Raw genomic sequence first — 13,488 nt, 5'->3', positions numbered from 1 at the left:
ATTACTAAAACTACTACTTTAGTTGATTTTAAAGGTTTATTATTGGATGTTTAGTGCCAAAACAAGGACCCTAGACGCACACAGACGCACTGGCGGCCATTTTGATTTACCGTACGTACGTTGTGACATGTATTTACAGACAAAGCCGTCAGATGCGAGCGGGACGCGGCTGCGCATGTTCCTACCGGGCTTTACGTTAATTTTGAACGTGTTTACCGCTAAAATGTTCATTAAGCGAATGTTTTCGACGTAACAACAGTTCAAAAACAAAATGAAGTGTCAGTTCTTACATTTAGTTCCGTGAGTGTTGATTTTATTGTGATAAACGACATAGAAGGAGTTGAAACAAATGTGTGTGATCCATGTGTGAATGTTGTGCTACAAAATGTGGTCGAGGAACTTTGTACCGGATTATGGGATTCAATTATTGTCATTCGTCTTTTTGGTGACGTCGGCGGCGTCCAGGATCGAGGGCGTCGAAGGTGAGTTCGAAATGTTATAGATTTTTAATGTTGGCGAGCTTATGAAAGCGCGGTCCTCAGGTAACGCGGCCGGCGCGAGGTGGTATAACAGCGAGGGGAGCTTACGGTTAGACCACTGTCGCTCTCAACCGGTCGGGTAGCCTCCGTTCTCACACTGCGGACTTGTGAAACGACTCGTTTTGAAAAAAACTGGAGTGAATTCAACGCATCGTATATTTAATGCATTTAATTGTACCGCGTTTGTAAACGTTCAATTCAAACTGAAGTATTGAGGACTCCATATTCCATTGTGAAATCCAAACTGGCCGTGTTCTCTGTCGTTACTTCTCGGAACCCGTAGCTTATATTTTGATCGCTGTAATTTAATAATGGCTATTGTCTATCCTGTGTTCCCTGTAAATTGTTCTTTTTAGCTTGCTCATACTGTAAATGTATAACTATAATACTTATTTAATACAACTTTAAAGTTGGTATAGATTCGATTCGAGGTATTAAGCTTTCATTTTATTAAGTTCGACAACTTCCAGAGCTTATATAGATATCATATTCGAACTTATTTGTTTTCAGATTTTTTTTAACGTAATTCTAATTTGTAGCCGTGGAAGAAGCAAGCCGCAACGGAATAGTAGAATCATAGAATAATTTCGAGTGAAACTAGTAATCAAAACAAATTAAAATTTGAAAATTAAAGAAATAAATTCCTTGTAAACATTTAAATGAATAATTCCTAACTAAATCTAAAACCATTTTCTACCCTAAAACACGATTTCGCGTTTTATTTTAATGTTGGTAACAACGCGAAACTGTTTATAGTTAAAATCGATTCAAAATTTATCGAATTTCTGAAAACCCATAAAACTTTCATTGTTGCGTAAATTCAAACGTAATCCTAGAACGTTATACATTACAGAACATTAAAGCATCCTAGATATGGACAAGATAAGAAAGAACAGTTTAATTCTATACATAGCCCGGAGCGTGTTCTGGCGAACCTAGCACAGAGAATACAAATGCCTCAAGTATATGTTTAGTATTCGAGGCAAATGCCCACGATTTCTGTGGTCGGGACCACGATGGGACTTTTGAATATTGATCAATTTACAGTGTTATATTCAGCTCAGAGAAATGGACAAGGTGTCTGTCGAGTTTTGTAGGGAAAGTTTGGTAGCACCGCACAATATTAATGTTCATTTAGCGTTTATTTGTATGCTAGAACAGTTTTGTATTCGTAATCCTCTATCAACGCATTAAGTTAAACAATAATTTGTTATTTTAATAGCGTCTCAAAAAGAAGGATCGTCTCAATTACGTGTATGACAATTTAAATGCAAATTTGATGCGAATTTCTCACAATTCGTTTCTTATCTTACGTCGAGAATCCCTAGCGGATTGTGTACTTCATTAGGTGCTTTACGAATTAAATGACCGACAAAATAAAGCTTCAGACAACATTAAAACGTAGTTCTATGAAGCGCTCAATAACAAAGAGTATACTTGATACATTAATGAGAAAGTATATCATAATGTTGTACAAACATAGACGCGCCGAAGCGATCGTATTCTGTAAACAAAACCCAATTAATGATCAATTGTGGACCGCTGGACGAATGACCGTAGCGGGGTTCATCGTACAATTGTCACGTATAAATCTCAACTTAAATGCACTCAATATGAACAATTTAACACTTAATCTCCTGTATTTCGTTCGATCGCTTCTATTTTCAACTTTATAATAACGGGCGGAGGGGTAAATTTGCATAACATGTCAGCTAAGACATCTCGACGCTGTTTCCACTCAATCGAGCGTTCGCGACAAGAAATTGTTCTCAGAAACGCCTTTACTTATTTGTAACGTTCGCTGTCTGAGAACACTGAATATTTGAGTAGTCGGAGCGGTTCTCAAGAAGCAACTCTCTGCCTTTTAATACTGCAGACAGTGCTATTGTAATGTGTAATGACTAATCAGTTTTGGAATCTGCTGTTCCAATGCCCAGTTCGTATTTACTCAAAGAATATCATTTGGTACTTAAAGTTTTACATCACTTTCAAATCTGTAGGTTATGTCGTCGCAATCAGAGTATCTGTGTTAATCTTAATTGCGTTCACGTAATTCTGATTTTTATTGAATCCAGTTCCCCTATATGGTTAAATACTTCAGAGCACACATACTATTCAACTATGGGCCGTTTTCTGCGCCATTTACCATTTTAGTTGCGACCTTATCGTTATTTTATTTATACGACAATTTCGTTCTCGAATTAAAATGTTTCGAAAAGCTAAATCATTTCAATGTTAGCAAAATTGTAAAGATCAAAATTAAAAAAACAGTAGAAACTCGTTAGTCTGTATATTAGAAATTAATAAGGGATCATAGTATAAAAGTAGTAAAAAATTTGGGATTTTTAGAATTACTTTCTGTCTTTATCTAGTTGTTTGTTCGCGCAAATATTTTGTTTTCACAGTTAGATATTTTACATTTGCCGTCTGTTCCTTTGTCACATGAGTCGACTGTTATCAAAGCCGGCAATGTGACTTTTGGACAATTATTGGTAAATCAGAAAAACGAATTATTGACTTTATATTCCATTGGCAGTTACAATACTCTTCTGAACGACATCTTAGATAACAGGTTAAGTATTAACCTTTATTTAATGCAGGTTTTGAACCGTATTCTTTGAAGGAGAAGATTATATTCAAATCAATCTGTATTGACATATCAATAACATGTTTTTGTCCAAATGCACAGATTGCCACCTTTGATAATAGACGACTCACATACCAATAAATATACAGAAACTTTTTTCGTATGCCGATGTGTCATGCTAAATATTCACATAACCATTAACCCTGTGTGTAAGCTCAAGTTTACGGGGATAACTAGCGTCAGTGACTCGGTATGTTCATGTTTTACAACTTAATTATTGGCTTCTAAGCCCGACGCATGAATCCAAGCAATCAAATCAGCATAAATATAATTGTTCGCATCGTAAAATTTAGTTTTTGTTTATTATTTTACAAAATCGAAGGGTGATCTTCTACGTCCGAATGTGCGATCGTAAGATCTGTTTTTTTTTTAAATAAATTTTCTGCGACAATTACTAATTTTTTGTTGATGGGAGATGGACGTGTGGAGCGTAATGCGAAGACGTAATGGTGTATACCGCCTTCCTGCCTTTTCGGTTGAAGCATTTATTTGTTCTGGTTAAAGATTACAGATATTGGTTAGTAATGCAGTAGATTAGTGGTGTTTTTAATATCTAGCACTAGCCGGGCTGTGTGTTTCGTCTGTCCAATGCGCTAGTGCCTCTCATTCTTTCATTTGCCTTTTCATGAGTTCTGTCTCATGTGAGGTTTGGACGTTGGTTGTTGAGCGACAGGAGGTTTTAGTCGGTTCGACTCCGACATGCTCCGCCCGCCGTCCCCAGTGGAGGGCGGAAGTCCGGCGATTTCCTCCTGACCAGAAAAAAAAAGTGCCTCTCATTCAACAATTTGAAGTTTTTTTAATTTAATTTATTTAATAATTGTACTCGTGATTTTAATTGTATTTGCAAAGCAGCGACAAATCTCCGGGCGTTTGACGGTTGGGTATAAATAAGCTCGGACGCATATTATTAATGCACATCCGGCAATTTTCCGGTTTACGTGCACGTTTTGTACTGAACCGCACAAACTACCGGAAACTTAAGTGACCGTTCGCTCTCTTCTAGCATTCGCGTTAAAGCGTGATAGAGATACGTTTTCGGTTTGTCAGTGACGAAGATTTTGATGGAGCAACTTTTAAAATAAGAATCAATCCCGCCGCTTAAGCGTTGATCGTCGCAATCTCATCACGACTTAAATTGTTAAGGGTGCATATAGTCCCATATATGAGACCGTCAGCGCAAAAGTGGCTTAAGCATAGTTAGTATGGAGATAATGAAATTTGAATTTACTTTTACACTGTTTCGTGGGTAAAAACAATACGCGCAAAAAGAATGTTTACGAAGCCGTAATAAAATGTAATCTATGGGTGAAATTAGGGATTAGGATAGGGTTTTGTGCATCAAAATTTATTATGTTTTAAATAAATTGCAATACTTTAGTAGGAATATGAAAAAAATGTGGGTTAAGGAACTTTTGCGCTCGCGGCCTCAATTATATAGTCCATATTATTATGGTCCCAGTCGCTATCCAACTGATGATATGCGCTCCTCAATACAGACCTTTGCCTTACAAACAAAGATTCATACGATTAATATACCTTATAAGTAACGGCGGCTGAAGGATGTATATTGGTACACATAGTTCTCCGTCACATCATTCGAGAATGTCAAGACATGCGGGAGCATTATGTTAAGTAATTGTTTCGAGGTTTTTTACGTCGCCTCAAGTCTGGGGAGTTTTTACAGCATTACCACAATATTGTATGAGAAATGTTAGTTTCTCATGCGAAAGTTTTTCTATTGTTCTGGGTTTTTTTTTTAATTGGCAATATTGTGTTCATCGATCGAATGGTAATTGTAATTATTTTAATGTGTGTATTGAATATGTATGTTGGCACATCGCAATTTCCACATATTCGCATTCTATCCGAATAAGTGAAACATTAGAACGCTATATTATCAATTTTGTTTAAATTCAAAATATTTTTGTCGGATGTTCCACCCTTCCAACGGAAAGGGATGACTACTTCGCGGCAGAAGTAATTGATGGTTGCCTCTGCCCGAGGGCACCAACGATACGTCCTACCGAAAGTGATTACGTAAATATAATTAATGTAAGTCATTCGTGAATACGTGTTAAATACGTATCAACTTAGAAAAAGTTTCTACGACGCTTTTGATTTTTTTCATATGATTTAAGTATCTTCTTACTAAGGTACCGGAATATCTAGTAGACTCCGGGAAAGACGAATCCGAAGATACTAAGAATGAATCTATTCCTAAAAGACCTAAAAACTAAAACATATATTAACAAACAAAAGAAGGCAAAGTTAAGTAATCCAGGCGCTTAGTAACAGAAATCCACATAATTACTAGAGGGCGCCGCGTAGGGCATCGGTGACCTACAGGGCAGGCAAAGGATTAAATGTTTAAACGTTTAATTTTAGTTTTAGTTTAAACTAGCGATCCGCCCTCGCTTCGCTTCGGAAACTGTAATTTATTATTGATTTCTCCACTATTTAATAGACAAAAAAAACCGCATCAAAATCCGTTGCGTAGTTTTAAAGATTTAAGCATACATAAGGACAGACAGATATAGGAACGGAGAAAGCGACTTTGTTTTATACTATGTAGTGATGTTTTAAATGTTTAATGTTGGTAAAAGGGTTAAACGTTTTGTTCATTGAAACAAAAGTGTGGACTTTAAAATGAAACATCAGAATGAGTTCGACCACATTCGGTTGTTAACTGAGTGCCTCAATCCACACCCTTACGGGCACAGGCGACGACCTCTTCTCGCATCCGTGGGGTCCGACGGCCGTGTTTGATCAAGGTACGGCGAGACTCGTGTGTGTTTTGTCAGCAAACACGCCTAGGTCGTACGAAGATAACGATAGAACTTGTTACCCTTTAGGGGCCAAATCAATGAAAAGGAATAGAATTGTGTTTATATTTTCTTTAAAACTTCATTGTTTTGTTAGTGATGTGTACACTTTGCTATATATGAGTCGTCTATTATCAAAGATGGCAATCTGTGCATTTGGACAAAAAAATGTTATTGATATGTCAATACAGATTGATTTGAATATAATTGTCTCCTTCAAAGAATACGGTTCAAAACCTGCATTAAATAAAGGTTAATACTTAACCTGTTATTTATCTAAGATGTTGTTCAGAAGAGTTTTGTGACTGCCAATGGAATACAAAGTCGTTTTTCTGATTTACCAATAATTGTCCGAAAGTCACATTGCCGGCTTTGATAATAGTCGACTCATATGATCGATTCTGTCTATGTTTACTCGAATACTAATGATCCGATTAAAATCAGTTTGCTAATATCTCGTTTTTTTATTGTCATCGCACTATTGCCTATATTTCGAGCTTAAAGTTTTCGTGGTCACTGTCGCGTTTGAAAAGCGGTTTTAATTACAATTAAGACACGAAAAAACCTAAGAAATTACTATACTGATAACTGGTATCGATTATTAAATTTGTTAAAAGCCCAAACGCGCGTAAACTCTGCAACTCAATCATGCAATTCGAAAATTCTAGATAAACCAAAAGACCGTTCGTTAACCTTATTAATAAGCTCATAATAAGTTCATTCTGAACAGACCATTCAATTTATTACGTAACGAAACTACCTGAATCACGAGTTCATCCAACTTCAAGAACAGGGATGTTTGCTTAGTGCGCATATGCATAAGTTGTTATCGGGCCGTCTGCAGTTTGTTTTAACAATAAGGCTGGGCTTGCGCCTATGTCACGAACGCCAAACATAGTCGCCCGAGCCGGTTCGCTAAGGGGTATTCGAAACTGGAAAAAAAAACGTGTTAGAACATCCGATGAACATGGTACAGAGATGATCTTGGTAAATAAAGCGAGCATCTTCTGTAATATTCAACTGGTATAGGCGTTAAGATACTAATACGAACTGTAGATAGCTGCATAGTGATTGTCAAGGTAGTTGAATGTGGTAAGTGCAAAATAAAATGTTTTAAAATAAATGTATTTTAATGACGAATGAATTGAATAAGAATAACACAGCCATTTTCGATCACAAGAACGATAGGCCTTTATCATTACAGACTGTAACTGTAACAAATATCTCGCAATGAACATTTCTTAGAGAGGTTTCATTTAAAAACGTCAATCATTCCAATAAATAGTATCAGATAATCCCTTGAACAATATTTTAGATTTAATAACCCAATGACATTGTATTTTAGAGAATGGTAAATATATAACGCAATTTAGCGAATAAAAATCAAATAGGAAGGTTAGAAATACAAAATAGACAATATCTTCAATGTCACTGAACAGAAGCACATAGAAATGTTTACTTTAATATTTAAATACTATAAAAATGAAAATGAAATTCCATCAGTGTATTCCGAGCACGCAGTTAATATATCATTTTGCCATTAACGTGTTTGTTTGATGCTTTAAAACTTTTAAGCCGAAGGGTTGCGGGCTCTTTTCCGAATATCGGATGTCTCGACGCTCTCCCACACAATGTTCATTGACCGATATAGGTACTTTGATAGCAGTCGCTCACCCGAAACTCGATTAAAATGAACCTTATACCAACGGACTTAAGATTTCGTTTACTTGATTTCTGAACATGCGTTACTTCGTGTTCGATGGCATCAAAATTTCTATTCCAAACTGTGTGTCCTTTCGATACTTTTGAATGGAAATGAACACGAAATGATGACATACTAGATAGTTTCATTAAAACTACGTTCCCAACATTTATATTGTTTATTAATTAATTACGTATTTGTCTCCGATGTGTTTCTGTGAAACGATTTGTTGACTGATTTCCGGGGACGTACATATACCGCCATAATATAAGTGTTTATCGTGTACTGAGACTGAAAACCGTTCCTTAGTCGTCCACTAATTAGCTAATTGTAATGAGTTGGCAACAAAGGTTTTTTGTTTTATACCTAAGCGATCGGACAGCATCCGGTGTGAGATGTAATCAAAAGACATGCATTTTTTTTATGTCTTTTACGTTTTGATGCCGTAAGAGCGAATTACTAATTCGCACGGGTAGCTACCGCCTCAGTCCGTGCAACGAGAATTAATTGAAAAACAATTAAATTTTTATTATCCATCAACGCGTTTGGCTCTCTACCTATATAGTGCTTGATCGTCTTCAGTTTAAATTTTCTTAGCTGTCAATGTTAAATTACCAGTTTGGCCTCCTAATTGTAGTTCGAACGCCTTCTTTACGAAAGCGTTGGATTATCTATATCTTCGGACGTACCGATCACTGTCCGCCATCTAATGCCTACATGGCGTCCGACTACTTAATGTCCGTGTATCATGTTTGCTTTTATGATTGCAAGTGTTTTTTTTTTTTGAATCAAATCTCATGTCAATGTTTTGGCATGTGCTTCCTCCGTAAATGGAGCTACCGTGGATTTTATATCTCAATGCATTGTTTTGTTGTCTGTTTATGTTTGTCTGTTAAAAGCAAAATAACTTTTTGTGGGTCTTGAATTCGTAGTTACCGAGTTCGTAAGCGCATGGCTATTTATTGATATTGACATTGGTATTGGGATTGGTCTTGTGTATTCCTGTCAAGTGGTGCTGTTGGATCCTGGGTATTTTTATAAGTATGCGTGTTTCCGAAATAATTTAAAATCGGTCATGCACATATACCAACTTACTATCAAAACTGTTACCTCACTATCATTCCTAGATACATCTCCTTTCACAAACAAATAAAAGATGTGTAAATCGAAACGAATTTCACTGAAATTACTACTTATTCTATTAACTGTCAAATATATTCCGTAAGCTCTGCCTTATAGGAGAAAAAACACGTAACGAAATCAGTATTAAAATTGGATACGACATAAAGTTATCTTATCAAAATTCATAAGATTCACAAACATTAGAACGCCATTATAAAGCAACGGGTTTAGAAAGAGGGTCATGCCATAAATATTCCATGTTTCGGATGGTCCCACATTGTGTGAGACGTCGCGATATTGTTCGACAGAGCCGCAACGAAGGGCCTTATGGGGGTCTAAGATGTCTTTAACTTAATTCTATACCATATTCAGTCTGGCTGGTACCCACCTGCCCCAAAATAATTAGGAGTTTCGATTTGAAACATGGCCACTGATGAACTAGAATTAGGACTTATGTCTAGACCGAATCTATACTCTTAAGTTACCGCTTATCTTCAGGTGAGGCGTGTCCTCCTAAACCATTACAAAAAATGTATTAGTATCTTAGTATGCCATAGTTACAAAGCTTGAATAGTCAGGGGTACCTAATGAATTTCTAATGCATGTCAATATTTGGTTTCTGTTTGAGTAAAACGAATCTAATTTAATTCTGAATCCGTTAATGTCAACCATAAAATCTAGTTGTGGTCGGATTACACCCACCGGTTTTATCGACGGGTCATTTGAAGACCGTTCACAATCGACTCGGTACAATGTGCGTTCTCGTATAACTTTAAAAATCAATTATGTACTAAAGGAATTTTGGTCTTGTGAAATTTTCTTTTTGATTGTTTGACATTTGTGTAGATTTTTATATTAACTATTTATTTATTTATATAACGTAAGTAAATCAGGAGAGTAGGTGCGGTAAAAGATATTTATTCCCGGGGTTTATTTTTCGTAAATGTACCGCGAATACAGAAACCGTGAGCATAGAAAAGCATGCTTACAAAGGATATTTCATTGGATACCTACATACATATTGGATTCCTTTTTATCTACCATATGTACCGATGTACCGATTAGATCCGCGAATCAAGATATCTTTAGCCGCGAATTGGGTCGCATATTTTTAATCCGCGATTAGTAAAAACGCGAATGAATGAAGCGCCAATAGGAGCTTTTACTGTACTTACATATTATTCAACATGCCCCCAATCATTGCCAGAGCGTCACTTCATTACACGTGTTGCATGCATATCTGGTGATATAACCGATAGATAGCCACGGAATGCACACTAAAATCTAAATACACTAAAATGGGCTAATTCATTAAGTTTTATTACTGATTTCAAATTTAAATAAAGAATTTCACAAACTTCATTAAAATAACTCGCTGGTGATGGTCGTTTTTTAGATTATTTAGTGTCACGGGGCCAATGTTGGTGTAGAATACACCATAATTGTGTCCGGTTGGCTATTTTTAGACTTATCAAGGATTGCTTAGAAACGAATCCAGTTTCTTAAATTACTTAAGTGTTTTTTTTTATAAATTTTTTTATTGCTTATATTGTTGAACGAGCTCACAGCCCACCTGGTGTTAAGTGGTTACTGGAGCCCATAGACATCTATAACGTAAATACCGCCACCTACCTTGAGATATGAGTTTAAGATCTCAGTATAGTTACAACGGCTGCCCCACCCTTCAAACCGAAACACATTACTGCTTCACGGCAGAAATGGGCAGGGTGGCGGTATCTACCCGCGCGGACTTACAAAAGGTCCTAAAACCAGTAAAAATTTAGTTAATAACAATTTTAAACAGTGCCCGCCTTCACGATGTCTATGTCACTTAAATGTTTAACACGAGATGAACTGTGAGCTCGTGTCTACAAGTCGTGGGCGTTAAAAAACCAATCAGCAGTTTTCTAATCACAAAACTAAGACCCTGCTATCGGTGAGGTCAGTGAGAAAGAGGTCCATATTTGATACGATCCCCGAAAGGAAACTACTAATCTATATATTCATATTAATTTATATATGTATATATTTTTTTTGTTTTAGACCATTAACGTGAAAGCGTGGACGTATGAGTTAATAGCGTTTTGTCATTAATCACTCTGCGTCATGTTTTAGAAGTCATTACTTTGAAATCCTTGTAACAAAAGTCCGAGAGAGGCTTTGTCTCTTAATGATGTATTAGAGAACAATTATTTATATTATACTTAGATCGATTTGTTACACGATCCAAACGATCTCCTATACGAATTTGAGTGAAGTCGAAAGTAATTGTATTAATCTGAATTTGGGATATCTCAGTAAACCTATATTTTATGAACTCGTCGTGTCTGGGCTGCGACCATTTTCTAAATTTTTTTCAATATTAAATAAATCATACACACAGTGGAGCACGGAATCCATAAGTTGCTAAATCCATCAATTCTCTTTTTTTTTTCGGCACTTATTCACCAATCAGACACAAATGGAGAAGGAGATCCTTACGCGGAAGTGTTATTGGGTTAGTCACATATTAAGAAAGCCCGATACCCACCTATCAAAGAGAGCACTGACCTGGAAAGTGTTTGGCAAAAGGAAGAGAGGCCGCCCTAGAACAACTTGGCGTCGCTCGGTGGAGCAGGAGTTAGGCGTCTTGGACATGACGTGGGAGGATCTAAAACAGACTGCCCAAGACCGATGTAAATGAAAGGATTTGATTCGAGCCCTATATAATAGGGTAAGCAATAGGTAGGGTAAGTAATAGGTACTCTAGCAAAGGGTAATAGGAAATAATGATAATTCGCTGGTAGCTTAAAGGGCTATTCCAGCTACTCTCTGGCTGATAGGTCGTCTTACGTTCTTAAGCTGAGAGAGTTTGCTAACACTGATCCCAGCAGAGCAGTCTTTCGCAGAACTACCACCGGATTGGAATCGTAACCTATCGAAAAGATCTGGCCAGGAACTCGGTGGGTTGTATCTATGGGATAACATCAGTTCAAATTCAAAACTTTTTGACGGGAACGCGAGGAGTGAAGTTGTGTGATTTGTTTTAATTTGTCTATTTAGTGTCTATTCTTAGGTTTAAATGTGTAGTAACGGTGGTTTATTAACCGTTTAATATCTGTGAAAGGGCACAAATGTGGGAAAATGAAACAAAGCCGCTGGACGTAACTTCCTGGGATCCTCCAAAAAGTCCACTGAAAAAATCTCAGTAAATTACCACCATTTAACTGAGATTGTATATTTCATCCCGTATCATCTCATCTCATTTCATTTCATCCCAATTGATTAATGTCTCAAATTAATCATCTTCATTTCACTCCATATTATCATTTTTCATAAAAATAAGAATATAAATTAAAATAAGACATGACTTAAAGGTCTTAGTTACCAGGTCATAAAATCACTAAAAAAAAGTTCAATTTCACAATGAGACAACCTCGCGAGTTTTAGTTACATACGACTCCAATGTTTTATTTTATGGATCTAGAGTTGTGATTTTTATTGTCTAATAAACAGCGTCATCTATTTTTGGAAGCGATTACAATAGATCCTGCATTCATATCTCCGCCTAAATTCAAACGAATTCTGATTAGTGAACATACAATGCAACGTACCTGAAATCAATTCAAATGTATCCCTAATCAACCTGCATTGTTCAAGTCCAAATTAATCCGAACACTGCTACATACAAATGTAATTAAAATAAGATAATAATCATTGCGGCCATTGTTTATTACAGATTTGTTTGTGACCTTTCATTGTTTTTGTACGGTCATCGTAATTTTGTGGGTGTATAGTAACGGTTTCACTGGCTGCAATCAAGAACACATTAAAGTTGAACGTAGAGCAAAGAATTACGACAGTTGTGTATGTTCGCGGGGTTTTAACATTGAAAGCTTACGACAGTTGTAATTCCTTCATTGATTTTATATTACGTGGTTCAGTGGCGATTTGATTCTTCACATTAGATTGGCTTAAAATTTTAATGCAGACTGAAACCAAAGATCCACTTATAGTACCGTGCGTAATATTCTGTAAAAACATTAACTTGATGGGGAAATAAATTAATAATCTTTAATATGTAAAAACTGTAGACGATAAAGAAACTGGTTACTAATAAGTCTATTTGGAGTATCCTACATATAGCAACAGTCTAGTTGAAGCCGATAATCATTCTGTCAATCTGGTTGCAACGATTTGCGGACTACAAGCGTAATAACATTAGTTATACATGCCTTACGATATGCCAGGTCGTGATGGATTTAAACAAAAATATAATGATGTCAGAATAAAAAAAATAACTGATATTTAAGTTGGTGAAATGCTGATAAAATCTTATTCAGACAATAGAAATGTTTCGTAGCCGTTTAATTAAGTAATTTTTCACACACACATTTTTCACTGGTGGTAGGACCTCTTGTGAGTCCGCGCGGGTAGGTATCACCGCCTTGCCTATTTTTGCCGTGAAGCAGTAATGCGTTTCGGATTGAAGGGTGGGGCAGCCGTTGTAACTATACTGAGATCTTAGAACTTATATCTCAAGGTGGGTGGCGCCTTTACGTTGTAGATGTCCATGGGCTCCAGTAACCACTTAACACCAAGTGGGCTGTGAGCTCGCCACCCAACTAAGCAATAAAAAAAAATAAAAAAAAACAACAGGCACCGTGAATAATTCGA

The 13,488-nt window shown here is 36.4% G+C and overlaps 1 protein-coding gene across 1 annotated transcript in view; it reads left to right on the top strand.

The window, feature by feature from the left end:
* Nucleotides 1-200: 200 nt before the first annotated feature.
* Notch (Notch homolog) overlaps nucleotides 201-13,488 on the top strand; it is a 181,821-nt gene continuing 168,533 nt past the window's right edge. Inside the window, 1 exon segment of the mRNA NM_001163898.1 lies at nucleotides 201-482. Within this exon segment, the coding sequence (NP_001157370.1) occupies nucleotides 371-482 (112 nt within the window). The 5' untranslated portion in view covers nucleotides 201-370.

The sequence above is a fragment of the Bombyx mori genome, chromosome 15, assembly GCF_030269925.1.
Source record: "Bombyx mori chromosome 15, ASM3026992v2".
In the NCBI taxonomy this organism is placed as follows: domain Eukaryota; kingdom Metazoa; phylum Arthropoda; class Insecta; order Lepidoptera; family Bombycidae; genus Bombyx; species Bombyx mori.
This window is presented reverse-complemented; position numbering and strand designations above follow the sequence as displayed.